This window comes from Terrapene carolina, unplaced genomic scaffold (genome assembly GCF_002925995.2).
Source record: "Terrapene carolina triunguis isolate 2854851 unplaced genomic scaffold, T_m_triunguis-2.0 Scaffold247, whole genome shotgun sequence".
Classification (NCBI taxonomy): domain Eukaryota; kingdom Metazoa; phylum Chordata; order Testudines; family Emydidae; genus Terrapene; species Terrapene triunguis.
This window is the reverse complement of record NW_020664598.1, coordinates 7,128,833-7,146,049: the sequence shown is the minus strand read 5'-3', so window position 1 is coordinate 7,146,049 and position 17,217 is coordinate 7,128,833. Positions and strand designations below refer to the sequence as shown.

General features: G+C 45.1%; 1 protein-coding gene across 2 annotated transcripts in view; it reads left to right on the top strand.

Moving 5' to 3' along the window:
* PWP1 (PWP1 homolog, endonuclein) overlaps positions 1 to 17,217 on the top strand; it is a 31,593-nt gene that overhangs the window by 3,322 nt on the left and 11,054 nt on the right. For both annotated transcript variants that reach the window (XM_024212947.2, XM_024212949.2), the window contains 6 exons: positions 1,163 to 1,248; positions 6,544 to 6,640; positions 7,286 to 7,396; positions 10,486 to 10,619; positions 11,586 to 11,659; positions 15,522 to 15,618. In XM_024212947.2, the coding sequence (XP_024068715.2) occupies positions 1,163 to 1,248; positions 6,544 to 6,640; positions 7,286 to 7,396; positions 10,486 to 10,619; positions 11,586 to 11,659; positions 15,522 to 15,618 (599 nt within the window). The remainder of the gene's footprint in view (positions 1 to 1,162; positions 1,249 to 6,543; positions 6,641 to 7,285; positions 7,397 to 10,485; positions 10,620 to 11,585; positions 11,660 to 15,521; positions 15,619 to 17,217) is intronic.

Here is a 17,217-nt window from a genome sequence, read left to right as displayed (position 1 = left end):
AGGGAGCGGGGTGGGTTTCAGAGCCCAAGCCACAACTTCAAAGCACTCTCTATACAACTATTTTTAGAGTGCTAGTGTGAGCCCCGCTACCCCAAGTCTGTTGACCCAGGCTGAGAAGCTGGCTGCTGCAGGCTATGTAGACATACATGATTTGAAACAGCAGCTCCCCTTACTGCAGTTCCGATGCAGAGCAGCTGCAGTGTCTTTGAGTGTGTTTCTTCCAACAATGCAGGTTTACTAGGGAGTTTCTGTTTAGGTTTGGAACCTGTACTTCTATCTAGTTCATTCTTAAGTTTTTGAAACAATGTGCTGCTCTTATATTGAAAGGAAGGCTTCATTATAGCTACAGGCGCAGGAGTTTCTAGTCTGATAGCTCTATCACAAGCATGGAAAAAAGAGTTGTGTTGTCTCATATATTCAGTGATCACAACTCCATTTATCCAGGGGTGGCCATCATGAGCCTGAAAAGGAGCCAGAATTTACCAATGTACGTCGCCAAAGAGCCACAGTAATGTCAGCAGACCCCCCCATCATCTCATCTCACCCCCCTGCTCCCAGCGCCTCCCACCCACTAGTAGCCCTGATGATCAGCACCTCCCCCTCCCTCCCTGCACCTCTCAATCAGCTGCTTCGTGGCATGCAGGAGATCTCTGGGGGGAAGGGGTGGAGTGGGGGCAGGGCCTGTGGCAGAGCCAGGGATTGAGCAGTGAGCACTCCCCTGCACATTGGAAATTTGGCGCCTGGAGTCAGTGCCTATACAAGGAGCCACATATTAACTTCTGAAGAGCCGCATGTGGCTCCGGAGCCACAGGTTGGCCACTCCAGATTTATTCCTTTTAAAAAAAAATCTTTTCTCCCCTTCCTCTGAAAAAAGCCACTGTTGTGCTTTAACTGATAAATGGTATGTTTGGTCCAACTATTTTTGTTGCCTTATTGGCTTGAGAAGGAAAGTGGCTGCCACTAACTGGGCCATCATTTTATTTTTTTATATATAAAATACACACAGAAGAAGAAATATTTATGTGCATGTGTAATATAAATTCTCCTTCTCCCCAGTCACTTGCCAAAAGTTCACTACTGTGCCGTTTTTTTATTCGATTTTTTTGTTGATAATTAGTGCCCCATAATTGTTGTTAATTGTGATATACTGAAATTCTCATAGATGCTGTGAGCCTTGGAGACACCTTAGCCGGTCTTACGGTGTATGGGAGTAACGAACGTGATCCTTACGTCACTATTAAAGATACTGTAAGTATATATATATATTTTTTAAATCTTGTGCGGTCTTTCAAGGTTTAGGCATCTTAAATAGCATAAACTAAATATTACATACAATTTTCAAAAGTGCCTATGGGACTTAGGCTCCTAGATGCCTAAGGCCATGCCTACACTACAGATTTTGGTTGACACAAATTACATTTTCACAAAGCCCCCAAATTATGATAATGCTTGTGTGCGTGTATACTTGGCTGCTTGCATCAGGGCTGTGCATACTCAACAGGAGTGCTTGTGTCAATGCGAAGCGTGGTGCACCACGCTTTGCAATCCCAATGTACTGCTGTCCGATGCAATGCCTTCTGGGAAGTTTTTGCAATGTGTAGTGAGATAAAATGACTTGCCCAGAGATCTCTGGAAACTAGGGCTCATGCATACGAGCAATATAATAACCTGAATGGCCTTATGCCAATATGCAACTTCCTTCATCCATATGTCATAATTTTTGCATCTTTTTAAAAATTCCACAAACCTGTATAGCTCTTTTTGCTGTCTGTCATTTCTGGCAGAAGCAATAAGCCTGCACAGCTCTGCACTGGTCTCATGAACATTGGAAATACAGGATGCATGATCCTCCAGTATTTACAGACCCATAGGAAGAACCACAGCGATAGGGGATATGACTATTTCTTTGAGGACATATTGTTAAGGACATAGCAAAAAAACAACTCAGGGTTGTTCATGGTGTTCACAGAGCAGCTGCAGACCCCAGAGCCCCGCTTCTGGGCCTGGGAAACAAGCACTAACTGGTGGGATCACATCATAATGCAGGTTTGGGATGATGAGCGGTGTCTGCAGAACTTTTGGACATGAAAGGTGACGTTCCTGATCTGCATCCGATGCTCAGCCCAGCCCTCCAGCACATGGACACCAAAATGAGAACTGCACCGATAGTTGAGAAACAAGTGGTGATCACACTCTTGAAGCTTGCAATGCCAGATTGCTACCAGTCAGTGGGAAATCATTTTGGAATTGGAAAATCCATGGTAGGGGCCGTTGTCATGCAAGTGTGTAGGACCATTAATCGTCTGCTTCTATTCTGGACTGTGATTCTTGGCAATATGCAATACATAGTGGATAGCTCTGCAGTAATGGAGTTCTTTAATTGCCATGGGGCAATAGGATGCTTCACCAGTATCAATGTGGGCTGGTCAGGGAAAGCGCATGAGGCTCGTATCTTTAAGAACACAGGACTGCTCAGAAAGCTGCAAGCAGGAATATTCTTTTCCAACAGTGGATTATCATTGGTGATATTGAAATACTGTAGAGATCCTGAGGGACCCAGCCTACCCCCTTCTTTCTGGCTTATGAGGCCGTACACTGGCTAACTCAGCACTGAGGAAAGATTCAGCTACCACCTCAGCAGGTGCAGAATGACAGTTGACTGTGCTTGTGGTAGATTGAAGAGATGCTGGCAGTGTTTACTCACAAGACTGGATCTTAGTGAGAAAATCATCTCCGTTGTTATAGCTGCCTGCTATGTCCTGGATATCTTCCCTAGTACTCTTCTATCTCCTCTTCATTCCATGGATGTAGTGGGGGCACCCTTCAAGGCCGCAACAGCAGCAGCTACCAATAAAACAGACAGATGTATCGTTGGATTTACAGCCACAGTGGAAAGTGCGGGTTAAGTTTCAAAACTTCCTTCCCTTATTTTCATAAATCTTTTTAATAAGACATGCTTATTGATACTTCAGCTTTGGAGTTGCCTCTACACAGCACTGCTCTTCAGCCCCAGCCATAGTATGTATTGCCTGCCAGGAGCGTGGATGGGAATGGAGGAGGGCATTAAGATTGTTTTGGCTGCATGAAACAATATTTCGGTCCTTATTTCCATGAGTATAGGGCAGTGGCATTGAAGATTGGCACTATTTTCCCCAGGCAGTGGTGATTTTAGCTGATATCTCACTCCTGAAGGTAACAAAGGCACAGAGTACAGCTGCTGCTGGCATCCTGAAGCTGAATGGGCTCGTACGCCCCTAGCTTGTTGACTGCAATGGTGCCAGGCGAGCTCATCACGGAATGGCATGGGAAAGTGTCCAACCGCAGAGGAAGAAATAAGGCTGCTGCTCTAGAAACCTTCAGAAGTGGATTGCAGAGAACCGCCATAAAAGTTTCATTGAGATTTCTCAGGAGGATACAAGTGACATCCCTGTAGACAAACAACCTGCTCCACATGCCCTCTCCTCACCAAATCCTACAAGGGAATGAAAAGCTGATAGCAGCTCTACCTCAGTTTTACTACTACCTCTACTTGTATGAGTAAAACAATGAAAAGTCTAAACCTATTTCTTGTTAACTTGGGGATGGGATGAGTGTCATCTTCACATTTTAACACTAAAGGAAAATACATGAATGCACTTAAGCAAGGTTCCTTCCCCTTCATCAGGCTCATCCGTCCTTGGTTGGTGTGACTAGCTGGACTCCCCTCCTGCCCCTCCATGTCCTTCTCCTTCTCTCTGTTCACAGCAGGGTTCTTTGTCTTGGTCTGTACGGTACCTGGGGGAGGGGGTGTCTCTGCAAAGTATGGCATGCAGCTTGTAAAAGCTACAGGTCTGTAGCTCAGCACCAGATTGATTGTTGGCCTCCCTCTCCTTGTGGTATGCCTGCTGCCGTTCCTTCACTTTCTGTCGCTGATCCCTGTCATACTCCTTCACCTAAAACCCTGTGCGATCTCTTAATGGATGTCCATGTTTCTACCGCTGGTCCATAGCTGTGCTTGCACAGCATCTTCTCACACAGGCCCAGGAGATCCAATACTTCCTGTCTACTCCAGACAGGCGTGTGTCTAGAGCAGGGGTGGGCAAACTTTTTGGCCCGAAGGTCACATTGGGGTTGTGAAACTGTATGGAGGGCTGGATAGGGAAGGCTGTGCCTCCGCAAACAGCCTGGCCTCCGCCCCCTCCCACTTCCCACCCCGACTACCCCCCTCAGAATCCCCCCCCCACCCACCCCCCCCCGCTCCCCGTCCCCTGACTGCCCTCTGGGACCTCCTGCCCCTTATCCAACTTCCCCTCTCCCTTATCATGCCGCTCAGAGCAGCAGGAGTTCACAGCCCCGCCACCCAGCCAGAGCCAGCCCCCCCGCCTGGCACGAGCAGCGGGCCAGAGCATGGACGGCGCAGCGAGCTGAGGCTGCAGGGAAGGGGGAACAGCAGGGGAGGGGCCGGGGGCTAGCTTCCCTGGCCGGGAGCTCAAGGGCTGGGCAGAACGATCCCGAGGGCCGTAGTTTGCCCACCTCTGATCTAGAGCATGCAGATGGCTTGGTCAGTTGCGGACAAGGGGATACTGCTACGTGTTCTTGGTAAGCTCGGCAATCAGGAAAAAGCATTTAAAAATGTGGTGTTTTAAGAAGGGAGTTGGCTTCTGGTTTCTGTAGAGTGGAGTTAACAATTGTGACCAGAGCAGTCATTGTCTGGCATTGTGGGACAGCTGCTGGAGATCTTAGGATTGACATAGGTCACACAGCATCTGCACTTGCTCCGCGTCGACCTCTGCAGCTCAATGCCATCCAGGGAAGTGGTTCTACTGCATCACCTTAACGGGGCGCTTATGTCACCTGGGGACAAATTTAAGTGCAGACGCACACACAAATAGGTTGACACAATGCGACTTACATTGACCTAACTTTGTAGTGTAGACCGGGTCTTGAGTTACATTTGAAAATAGGACTTAAACTCCTAAGTCACTTAGGCACTTTTGAAAATTTTACCAGTTGTTGTCAGTGTTCCCTCTAATTTTTCCCACCCATGTGCGGAATGAATTTTGTTATGTGCACCAATATGGAGATGATGCACATCACCTCCGTATTGGTGCACATAACAAAATTCATGTGGCGGAGTGGGGCTGAGGGGTTTGGAGTGTGGGAGGGGGCTCAGGGCTGGGCCAGAGAGTTGGGGTGCCGGGGGGGGGGGGGGGGTCGTGGCGGGGGGGGGGGGGGTTGGGGGGGGGGGGGGGGGGCGGGGGGGGGGCTCTGGGTGGGGGTGCAGGCTCTGGGGTGGATGAAGGGCTCAGGGCTGGGCCAGAGGGTTGAGTTGCAGGGTGGTGAGGTCTATGCTGGAGGTGCGGGCTCTACGGTGGGGCTGGGGATGAGAGGTTTGGGGTGCAGTGGGGCTGGGGATGAGAGGTTTGGGGTGCAGGGGGGCTCCCTGGGACTACAGTGAGGAGAGAGGACTTCCCCTGCCTCCCCCAGCTGTCTCTCCCCGCAGCAGCACCTGGGCAGGGCTAGGCTGGGCTCGGGGAGCATCTCTTCCCGCCGCAGCCCTGAGCGTCTGCGCGGAGTAGGCAGCTGTGCAGCTGCAGAGCTCAGAGGGAACGTAGGTTGTTGTGTCTGTGATCAGTTTGATCACTCTTATTGCTGGCCTGTTAATTTATTTTCCTCCATAGTTTACTAGTTGTAACAGCAAAATTTTGGGAAGTCATTCATTTGAAAATATGCACATGACAATTTTTTTAACATAACACTGAAAGGAACATGGCTGATTTAGGGCTTTTCTACATAGGGACACTCAGGAAAGTTAAGTCAAATTAATTAAAGGTGTGAAGTAAAAACACATTAAAGGGCATTAAACCGCTGTGCGGATACTCTCATTCAAAAGTAAAGTGGCCATAGTTTTCTGTAGCTGAATCCCAAAGGGGTTTAACTAATGTGCTTTCATTTCACACCTTTAGTTAATTCAACTTAACTTTCTTCTGAGTATTCTGTGTAGGCATGCCCCCTTAGAAATCACATATCTGAACATTTCTTCGCCGTCATTGCTACAAATAATGGCAAATGTACACTTTAATCCAGTCAAAGTAGTTTCAAAAATTCTGGAAAAGCAGTTAGAGTAGGCTAATAATTTAAAGAGGGCTTGTTAAATTATACAGAAGTTCAGAGTGTGTAGGCCATGTGGGAATGATACCGATGTGTGAGGGAATAGGAACTGAAGAGCTGGTGATTGCGGGGGGGGGGGGGGGGGGGTCTGGAAAGATTTTGGGCAGCAGGTTGTATTGTGTTGGGGTACTTCTCAGGAGAAGGTTTCATTTTCAATACTGACACACTCTACTGAATCCATCTAGGCCCACATAAACGTTCCCTCAACTCATTTGATTGTCTAGTCTCACTGCTGTGGCACTTCCCCTCTCCCCTTTACCTTGTAGGATGGCCTCAAGGGCTTGGCTACCTGACCTTTTTCAGTTAGTGGTAAGAATTAATATTCTGTGCTTCAGAAAATTTCTATTTTTTTTTTTTTAACTCCTTAAGTTTTCTCCCTCCCTTGGCCCTTAGGAGCAATATGAACAGGAAGATTTTTTGATTAAGCCCAGTGACAATCTGATCATTTGTGGAAGAGTTGATAAGGACCACTGCAGTCTAGAGGTTCACCGTGAGTAAACAATATTTAGTCATAAAAGCAGGCCTAGAAAATACTCTGCTTATCCAGTCTGATCCCTATGGCTTTGCAGGACTGCTTCCTCTGTTGTTCTCCATTTATCCTGGTTTTTGAATAGATGGTGGCATCTGGCACAACTACATTTCTTGTGCTCTTACCTCTGTAAAATAACTGTTTAACAAACGCTAATGAACCCTGACCTATATAAATATACTGAGAACCTGTACAGTGAAACATCAGCCTGACAATAATACTCTTATTCTTATTTTATGAATACACATAAGCAGCAAGTGTCTCTTATATACCAGATGTTTTAAAATAGTCTCTCAAACACAAATGAAGATGATATAGGGTGTGCAAGGCATAAACTGAATCAGTCTGTACTTGATGTAGATAAGTACGTCATTCTTCGGTCTGTTGAATTTGTCACCTAAGTAAATGTTCTGTGGTGCCTATCATTATATAGAGAGGCTGTAGCTCTATGCTAGAAACTGACAATATCACAAATATCGCTTCCAGACATCTCTACACTGGGAATATTAATATTTGCTCCATCTGACTGTGTGGGAATGTACTACGTAGAGTGGCTTATTTTTCTCTCCACTGACATAGGTGTTTTTCAAATTCTCTCTCTTTCAGTTTATAATCATGAAGAGGACTCATTTTATGTACACCATGATATCCTCTTACCTGCATACCCTCTAAGTGTGGAGTGGCTTAATTTTGATCCTAATCCTGATGAATCTCCAGGTAATAAATGTCTTTGGGGTGCCAAAAGAGATCATAGCTGTCTAACAATAGCAGTTTTTGAATGTGAACTGCATAATTAACTTAAAATGCTGTGACTAAATCATGGTCTCCTGCAGCAATATTAACACAGAAGCAAAGCCAAGACATGGGAGGAAAAATTAAACATGGTGGTGAATGTAACGGGGTGCTCACCTCCTGAGTGCCTCCTAGTGGCAGGGTGTGATACTGCAATCTTTGTCCCACCCCCTATAGGTTGCTGACCTTGCAAGACAGGTCTTCAGTGGCTCAGCCTTCCAGTCAAATCACACAGTTGAAAAATGAACCCCTTCTGGGGTAGCAAATACACCTCTACCCCGCTACAACGTGACCCGATAGAACACGAATTCGGATATAACGCAGTAAAGCAGCGCTCCGGGGGGGGGGGAGGCGGGGGGCTGCACGCTCCGGCCAGTCAAAGCAAGTTCGATATAACGCAGTTTCACCTATATCGCGGTAAGATTTTTTTGGCTCCCAAGGACAGCGTTATATCGGGGTAGAGGTGTAGTTCACCAAACTCTCCTCTCACCAGGGTCTTCAGCCCTGTTTCTGGGCCCTTTAAATCTGGCCCTCTGCTCGGGCTTTTGAAGGAGCCTTGTCTCCCTCTTGGGCTTAGGCCCCTTTGCCAGTGGGGGAACCTTGGCCTGCCCACTACTCCAGGTTCCAGCCCAGGAGTCCTATAAACAGCAGTCACATACTGCTTCCTTCACTTAGTTGTTGCTGCATTCCCTGGGACTCTTCCTACCTGGTCCCTTTACCTTTGCCCATTACCTTAGGGTTAAAGTTCTCAGGTATTTTCTCTTGCCCAGGTCCAGTAAATGCAGCCCATCAAGCTCTTTTCTCCAAAGAGGAGCACCCTTCCTCATCTCTCTGGTCCCAGCCAGGAACTGATCTGCTAAGGTCCTGCATCTCCTTTTATCTGAGCCTGCTGGGCTCTTTATTGGCTGCTTCCTTCTGGTTTTTCTAGGGTGGCCTGGAGGACCCACCTTCATTGCTCCTTCCTGGGGCAGGGTGTAGTAGGACCTCAGTGCCTCCAGCAGGGGGCCACAAAGGGCCGAGTACACCCCATCACAGTGAACAATTTTTTTTTAGCGCTGTAAATGCTTACGTATATATCTACAGGGTTCTTTTAGTAATGTCATTATACCAGATGACTAAACTAAAACACCAATACCAATGGCAAACCAAATCTACTAGGCAGACTAAAGGAAAACTTTTCTTTAGACTTCTTGTTTGTAAATGTGTTTGGTTTTGTTCAGAGAAGACATGGCCAACAGAGTCAATCAAATTTATTTTAAAATAACACACTAAAAATTATATTTTATAATTTGGGGTGCTGTACATATTTTTCTTTGCATTTTTATCATTAATTCTACTAAAGGGACGGTACGTACATAAAAAAGTTGGCTCTGAGTGTAATTGTGTGACAGGATTACTTGTGATGGTAAGGGGCAGGGCTCAACAGCTCTGGGCTCACTTCTGGTTTATGTTCTATGTTCTTAAAGCTCATGCTTCAGGGTTTCAGCCAGCCACTGCTCATGGCAGGGTCGTGAAGGGATTTTTCGCCCCCAATGTGTTCTGGAAGGTTGGGGTTTTTTTTAATCTTTTTCCTCTGAAGCCTCGGATGACCATGGCTAGAGAAGGGACATTGCATGGTCTGGGCTAGGGCTCTGAGGTGGCACTGAGCATTCTCTCTCTCTCTCTCTCAGAGGTGCTTGGCTGGCCAGTTCTTGCCGACAAGCTCTAGTACAGGGGTGGGCAAACTACGGCCCGCGGGCCCCGCGATGCTCTCCAGAAGCGGCCGGCACCACTTCCCTGAGGCCCCCAGGCGGGGGCGCAGAGGGCTGTGTGCGTTGCGTTTGCCTCCAGGCACCGCCCCCCTCAGCTTCCATTGGCCGGGAACAGGGAACCGCGGTCAATGGGAGCTTCGGGGGTGGTACCTGGAGGCGCAGCAAGGGCAGCACACACGGAGCCCTCCACCCTCCCTCGTGCGGGGCCAGGGACAGGGCAGGCAGGCAGAGAGCCTGCCCTGGCCCTGGTGTGTGCCGCTGCCACCCTGGAGCCCGAAGCCCTCCTGCACCCTGCCCCCCAGCTTCCTGCCCTAAGCCCCCTGCCTGCACCTCGCACCCCTCCTGCACCCCAACCCCCTGCCCTGAGCCCCCTGCTTCACCCTGAACTCCCCAACCCCCTGCCCTGAGCCTCCTTGTACATCCTGCACCCCAACCCCCTTTCCTGAGCCCCCTGCCGCACCCTGCACCCCTCCTGCACGCCAGCCCCCTTCCCTGAGCCCCCTCATACACCCCGCACCCCTCCTCTGCCCAATCCCTTGCCGTGAGCCCCTTCCTGCACACCGCACCCCCTCCCACACCCCACACTCCCTCCCGCACCCCAACCCCCTGCTCCGGCCCTGCATACAATTTCCCCACCCAGATGTGGCCCTCGGCCCAAAAAGTTTGCCCACCCCTGGTTTAGTAGATCACCATATATGGGGTCGGGAAGGAATTTCCCCTCAAGTCAGATTGGCAATAATGTTGGGGGATTTTCACCTTCCTTTGCAGTGCCTTGGTGCAGGATTATCTGGTACATCTCACTTAATTGTTTCCCTGCCACTGCAGGGGCATTGCACACTGGTGCACCTTGGTCCCTCCTATTCTGTGCCTGTGGCACATAATAGTCTTATCTCCCTGGAAAGTAATACTTTGGTCTCGTTTCGGATGTTGGATTTGGTGTGTGGGTGCTAGGTGGGGTGGTGGCAGCGGCGTGTGCTATACAGGAGGTCATACAAGATGATCTAATGGTCCCTTCTGGCCTTAAACTCTCGAACTCTTACATATCTTTTTGCAGGCAATTTCTGCTGATGTATTTCTGCTCATGTAAGTAATGGACACTTAACCAATACAACTGGTAAAAATATGCCATTGAAAGACTCTGGACACATAGGCATTAATTTAAAATAAGTAATGAAATAGACAGCTTGGTTGTATCACCCTGCACTCTTTGCGTGTGTTAATCTAAATAAACACTATAGCTGGCATTTGGTTTTCTTTCTGCAGGAAATTATGTTGCAGTGGGTAACATGACCCCTGTTATTGAGATCTGGGACCTTGATATAGTGGATTCTCTAGAGCCAGTCTTTTCCCTTGGAAGTAAAAAAGAAAAGAAGAAGAAGAAGAAAAAGGGAAAGAAGGTAAATAATGCGTGTCTGCTGATCTGTTTAGATTGTAAAAGCTGCAGGCAGGGACCATGTCTTTGTCTTGTAAAGTTATGAGCCCAGTAATGCACACAGATACTTGCATCTTTTTGTTGTTTTTTTTTAAATTAAAGTATAAGGTTTGGTTTAGTTACCTTTGCCAGAGACACTGCATCTGAAAGATACTATTTGGGCAGTTCACAGAAACTCTAAACATGGCTCTATCCAAATAGCTGCTAATTTATATATCATCCAGCTCAAGAGCCCACTCTTCTGAGTAATTGAGAAAAGGTTTTACTTTTTTACCCCCTCAGACCTTTAGATCGTAGAAGGCCCAATGGAGAAGAGTAATGATTCTATGTAACTTGCTGCTGAAAAGTTCGGATATATACGACTAATGTTTGCCGTAGCATTTCGTTAATTTAAAAATCTAGAGGATCTCTCTCACTTACAGGTTACTGGGTTGGGGAGGGAAAAATAGGAGGAGGAAGGATCCTGGAGGACTCCCATTTACTCAGAACAATGTTCTATGTAGCTTAACTCTTTCATTTCTTAATTTAAAAAAAAAGGGGGGGGGCGGGGTAAGCATTAGGAGGTAGTGAATCAGTGTTGATTGAGGAGAAGGGGGCAGAGTGGGAACCAGAACAATGGGAGTGAGCAGAGAGAATGTGGGGACCCAAAGACGCTCCATGCCAACTGGTGACTATTTGAATCTGTGCCAGCTGGTGAAAGGGAGTAGCTATTGCTGCATGCTGGCCAGATAAGGGAAGAAAGGGGAGAAGAGGCAAGCTGAGAGGAGGTGCTGCAGAGGCAGCTCTGTACAGAGAACATTTCAGCAGGGGGGAATACGTTGAATTATCACGCTGTTCCGAATCTGCGCCTATAACAGTACGTTAATAAAGACATGATTTTTCCTGGAAGCTATAACTTTTTTAAACCTCTTTAAAATGTATCTGTCTACAGAATTCGTCTACAGAAGGGAATCAGGATGGGCATACTGATGCAGTTCTTGACCTTTCATGGAATAAGCAAAACAGGTAAAAGAACACTTGAGTGATTACAGACAGATAACTATAAATTAGTGTACATGGTTTTGTATGAAATATTTATACAGACCTATAACTTTATTGCTTAAAGATCAACTTAGTGTAGTGCAGAAGTTAATCCAGCTGAAAAGTACTTGAATTCTACACAAGCGAAAATTGAGACTGCCTCAGTTTTTATCAACAGGCAGGGAGGAGCGAGATCCTCCTCTCTGTGCACTGAAGCTATGAAACTATGGGATTTGTGCATAGCTCATCAGATGCAAATTTCAGCAGTCTACCTCACAGGTATTCAGAACACCACACCCGATATCTTCAGCAGACACTTCTCACAGGATTACGAATGGGAGCTAAACACTGAAGTTCTGCATAGTATATTCCGAAGATGGGGGCTGCCAGAGTTCCAGGAACAGGAAGTGTCCTCGTTTCTGCGCAAGAGGGTTTGGGCAACCACTCCTTGGGAGATGCCATTCTTCTATCTTGTGTTTCCTCCAGCACTACTGATACTAAGGGTGATGAACAAGATAAGACAGGACAGATCCAGATTTATCCTGATAGTGGCAACCTGGCTGAGACAAGCTTTGTACCCTTACCTGCTTCATATGTGTGTCCAACTGTCGTTCAAGCTCCTGACCGTTCTACATTTCCTGTCACAGGATGTGGGTTGTGTGCTTCATCCCACTCTAGTGGTTCTCCGCCTGATGGTGTGGCTTCCGGATGGTTTACGGGGTTAGAATCCTCCTGCTCTATAGAAGCACAGCAGGTCTTACTGAAAGAGATCAACCCACATTACTTACCTGCAGAAATGGAGGAGATTCTTCTATTGGCATTGCTGCCTCCAGCCTGATTTGGTGCCACTTTGTCATCCTGGTTTACATGTTGGATCTAAAGAAATTGGGATTATCAATTAGTTTGATTTAAGTTCCATTTGGCTGCAATATCAACCTTCATCCTCCAGTAGAAGGATTCTCTCTATTTGCTCATCCAGTATTGTTTAGGTTTAGTAAGGGTTTGGAGACTCTCTATCCGCAAATTAGAAACCCTATCCCAACTTGGGACCTCAACCTGATACTCAGTTACCTTATGAGACCTCCATTCGAACCAATGGCAACCTGTTGTCTGTTGCATTTATCTATAAAGATGGACTTTTTAGTAGCTATCATGTCAGCCCGTAGCGTCGTGGATATTGGAGCCCTAATGGCAGATTGCCCCCCATCCCCACCCCTTACGGTCTTCTTTAAGGACAAGGTCTCTTTACATCCATACCCTAAATTCTTACCTAAGATTCTATCGGAGCTCTGCCTTAATCAGTCCATTCATCTACCAGTATTTTTGCTGAAGCCACATGGTTCTCTACAGGAATCCTGTTTACACATTCTGGATGTTAGAAGGGCATTAATCTTCTACTTAGATAGGACCCAGCAATATAGGAAGTCACCTAAGCTCTACATTTCTTTCATGAATAGATTCACAGGGTTCTCGATTTCTACTCAGAGACTGTTGAGGTGGCTATCTGGATGTATTATTATTATCACTTGTTACGATACTGCAAGCGTTCATCCCCTCCTTCTCCACCCCCCCCTCCCAAAAAAGGGTGATAGCATATTCAACTAGATCACAGGCAATAAATATCTATGGCATTACTGAAGTATGTACCAGTATCTGAAATATTTAGGGCTGCTACATGGGCTTAGGGGCATATGTTTTCAAAACATTACGCCCTGGTTCAAGCTGTCAGATTCAATGCAGCATTTGGTTCTGCAGTACTGTTGGCAGCACGGGATTCTATTCTGAAGCTCCCTCCTCCATCAGGGGAAACTGTTTGGAAGCCACCAGAAGTGAAGCAACCATCAGGACAGTACTTGAAGAAGAAGAAGAAGAAGAAGATGAGATTGCTCACTTTGTGCAGTAACAGCGGTTCTTCAAGATGTCTATCCCTATGGGTGCTACACTACCCGCCCTCCTCCCCATCTGCTTCAGACTGTTCCTTAGGGGGCGTTTGGGTGGAGAAGGAACTGAGGGCACTTTGCCCATACACTCTATATAGCCTTGGTATCCAGCATGAGGAGCACATAGGGCATGTGCACAGGCCGAACGGGCACTGCTAACTGAAAATCTCTGATCAAGGGCTCAAGAAGCACATGCGCACCTGAAGTGGAGCACCCATAGGCACCCACATCTCAAAGAACCGCAGTTACTGCACAAGGTGATTAACCCCTTCTTCCTATCACCTAGGTTGGTTTTTCAATAACACAATTAGTACAGGATCCTCAGCCAGGGTCTTGTAAATGGCTTTTCCAATTAGATACAGTATGATCTTTTCCTCCTGCTGCTAACTCTCTCTGAGGATACACTTGTCAGTTCTGCATACTCATTTTCAGCAGCTGTCAGCAATCTCCTCTGAAAACTCCTGGTTTTATCCGGATATTACAGATGAAAAAATTCTCCTGTAGATATTCACTGAACATACAAGGAATTATTAGATGTTAATGGGCCATGTGTTGTCTACTGCAAAAAGAATGAGTCAATTGACTACGGTGAATGTAAGAAATGATTTAGTGATGGCTCAGTCAACGGTACTCAGTTTGTCTGCAATCGTTCAGCCTTTATCATGGCTAACACCAGCAGCGTGTAACTAGAAAGTCACTTTCATGATGACTAAAAGCAGCTGATCGTTGTAGGAGTAATTTGAGTGACCTTGTATAATATTAAGCCCCTGTACGAAGCTGAATAAGTGATTGGCATTCCTGGTTCTGTAGTGTACTGAGTAATATAACCTTGTTGACACCAATGGATGTTGCAGGAAAAACGAATCCTGAAATGCAAAGGTTGGGTGCAAGTCAAGAACTCAAAGAGCAATCTTAGTGCAGCATTTTAAATTGCATTTTAAAAAGTAAGACAAGCTATGACAGCTGCCTACAAATCGCTTTCTGGCTGAAGGGCCTCACTGGCATTATTTGTAAAATGTCCTTGTAATCTGTACTGTGCCTTTTGTAAATTTCCCCTCTGTGGCGTCGCTTTGGGGGAAACAGTATTTTGGAGGAATGTTAAATGTCTTTCAGTCAAGAACTTCATTCTAATATGGAAAGCAGGGGGAAGGCTTCAAACTGTGTGTTAGATTTTATAATTTAACACCTTTAGACAAATAAGGGTGATTTTTGTTGTGCATTTAATAAATCTCTGACAGTGCTGCTTGGGCTTTGTCTGATTCAAGTTCTTATCTCTGTATTTACAGCCCTTACCACCATTAATTTTTAAATATGAAACGAGGGCCCAAATGTAAAAACCTTGCAAGTAGCTCCTTTGACTTCAGTAGGATGACTTGTTAGAGTAAGATACTCTATGAGGAGAGTTGCAGGTTCGGGCTGTTAATTTAGTTAGTGGAGAGTCTAAAGAGGAAAGTATTTGCCAAAAATGGGTTTGTTTGTCTCTTAGCTATGTCAATACAATATTCAAATCTATACTGTGTAGCTCATATTTAAAAAACCCATCTTAAAATGTACAGAAAGGAATAAGTCCTCAAACTTCTTAGTTATATCACTGGTACCATATAATTGACGGGAGAATATTTTTTTGGGGAGGAGAGGGGGGAGAAACACACAACTGTATGAACAGTACACTAAAGGTATATCCCTTCAGTACAATAGTGGATTTTCTGTTCAGAAAATTGTAACACATTGCTATTAAATACCGAATGTAATATTCTTCTGCCAGATTATCTTTTATGCTTGAAGGTTGTAGGCTGAAGACCTGGGCTTACTTGAAATCAGAATCAGGCTGTGTATTTTTGACTTAGGGCCACTATTTGTTCACATATATGTAAATATCTAAAGCTGTTGCTTTTGTATGTTGTTAGAAATGTGTTAGCAAGTGCTTCAGCTGACAACACTGTAATTCTGTGGGATATGTCCGTGGGTAAACCGGCAGCGAACCTTACTTTACATATGGACAAGGTATGTGGATATTGTTATATTTCTTCTGTTGTAAAATATAGAAAAAAATCAAACTGCAACTTATAACATTGAAAGCTTAGTGGCAAACACTAATGTTGCAAAACTGCTTTGGTTATAACCACCATGTCAAACGTTCATAATTTTCTGAGTGAATCACTTTTGTGGATTACACTATTTGGTCTCTGTCAAAATCTGATTTATTTTATCCTCTGGAAAGTTTGAGGGAATATTTGACTCAGCTTTTTAGGGCGTCTTAAAATGCTTTTCATCTAAATGTAACCCCATGACTGTTTTAAGACAAGGAGAAGCCTAAAAGTGCTGTCATAAGTGACAGAAGAATCGACCCGCAAGAATGGGCTGCTAGATTGTCAGTAGTTCCTTTATAGGACAGTGAGTAATGGTAACAATGTTTCTAGCACAGGTACGTTTTAATTAGGGCTGTCAATTAATCGCTGTTAACTCACGTGATTAACTCAAAAAAATTAATCGCAATTAATCGCATTGTTAAACAATAGAATATCAATTGAAATTTATTAAATATTTTGCACGTTTTTCTACATTTTTAATATATTGATTTCTGTTGCGACACAATACAAAGTATACCGTGCTCACTTTATATTTTTTATTACAAATATTTGCACTGTAAAAATGATAAAAGAAATAGTATTTTTCAATTCACCTCACAAGTACTGTAGTGCAAGCTCTTTATTGTGAAAGTGTAATTTACAAATGTAGATTTTTTTTATTTTATTTTTTTTGGTTAGATAACTGCACTTAAAAACAAAACAATGTAAAACTTTAGAGCTTACAAGTCCACTCAGTCCTACTTCTTGTTCAGCCAATCGCTAAGACAAACAAATGTTTACGTTTACGGAAGATAATGCTGCCTGCTTCTTATTTACAAGGTCACCTGAAAGTGAGAACAGACGTTCGCATGGCACTGTTGTAGCCGGCATCACAAGGTATTTACGCACCAGATATGCTAAACATTTGTATGCCCCTTCATGCTTCAGCCACCATTCCAGAGGACACACTTCTGTGCTGATGACGCTTGTTTAAAAAAATAATGCTTTAATTAAATTTGTGACTGAACTCCTTGGGGGAGAATTGTATGTCTCCTGTTCTATTTTACTTGCATTCTGCCATATATTTCATATTATAGCAGTCTCGGATGATGACCCAGCACGTTGTTCGTTCTAAGAACACTTTCACAGCAGATTTGACAAAATGCAAAGAAGGTACCAATGTGAGATTTCTAAAGATAGCGACAGCACGCAACCCAAGGTTTAAGAATCTGAAGTGCCTTCCAAAATCTGAGAGGGATGAGGTGTGGAGCATGCTTTCAGAAGTCTTAAAAGAGCAACACTCAGATGCGAAAACTACAGAACTCAAACCACCAAAAAAGAAAATCAACCTTCTGCTTGTGGCATCTGACTCAGATGGTGAAAATGAACATGTGTTGGTCCACTCTGCTTCAGATTGTTATTGAGCAGAATCTGTCATCAGCATGGACACATGTCCTCTGGAATGGTGGTTGAAGCATGAAGGGAGATATGAATCTTTAGCACCTCTGGCACGTAAATATCTTGCAACACCAGC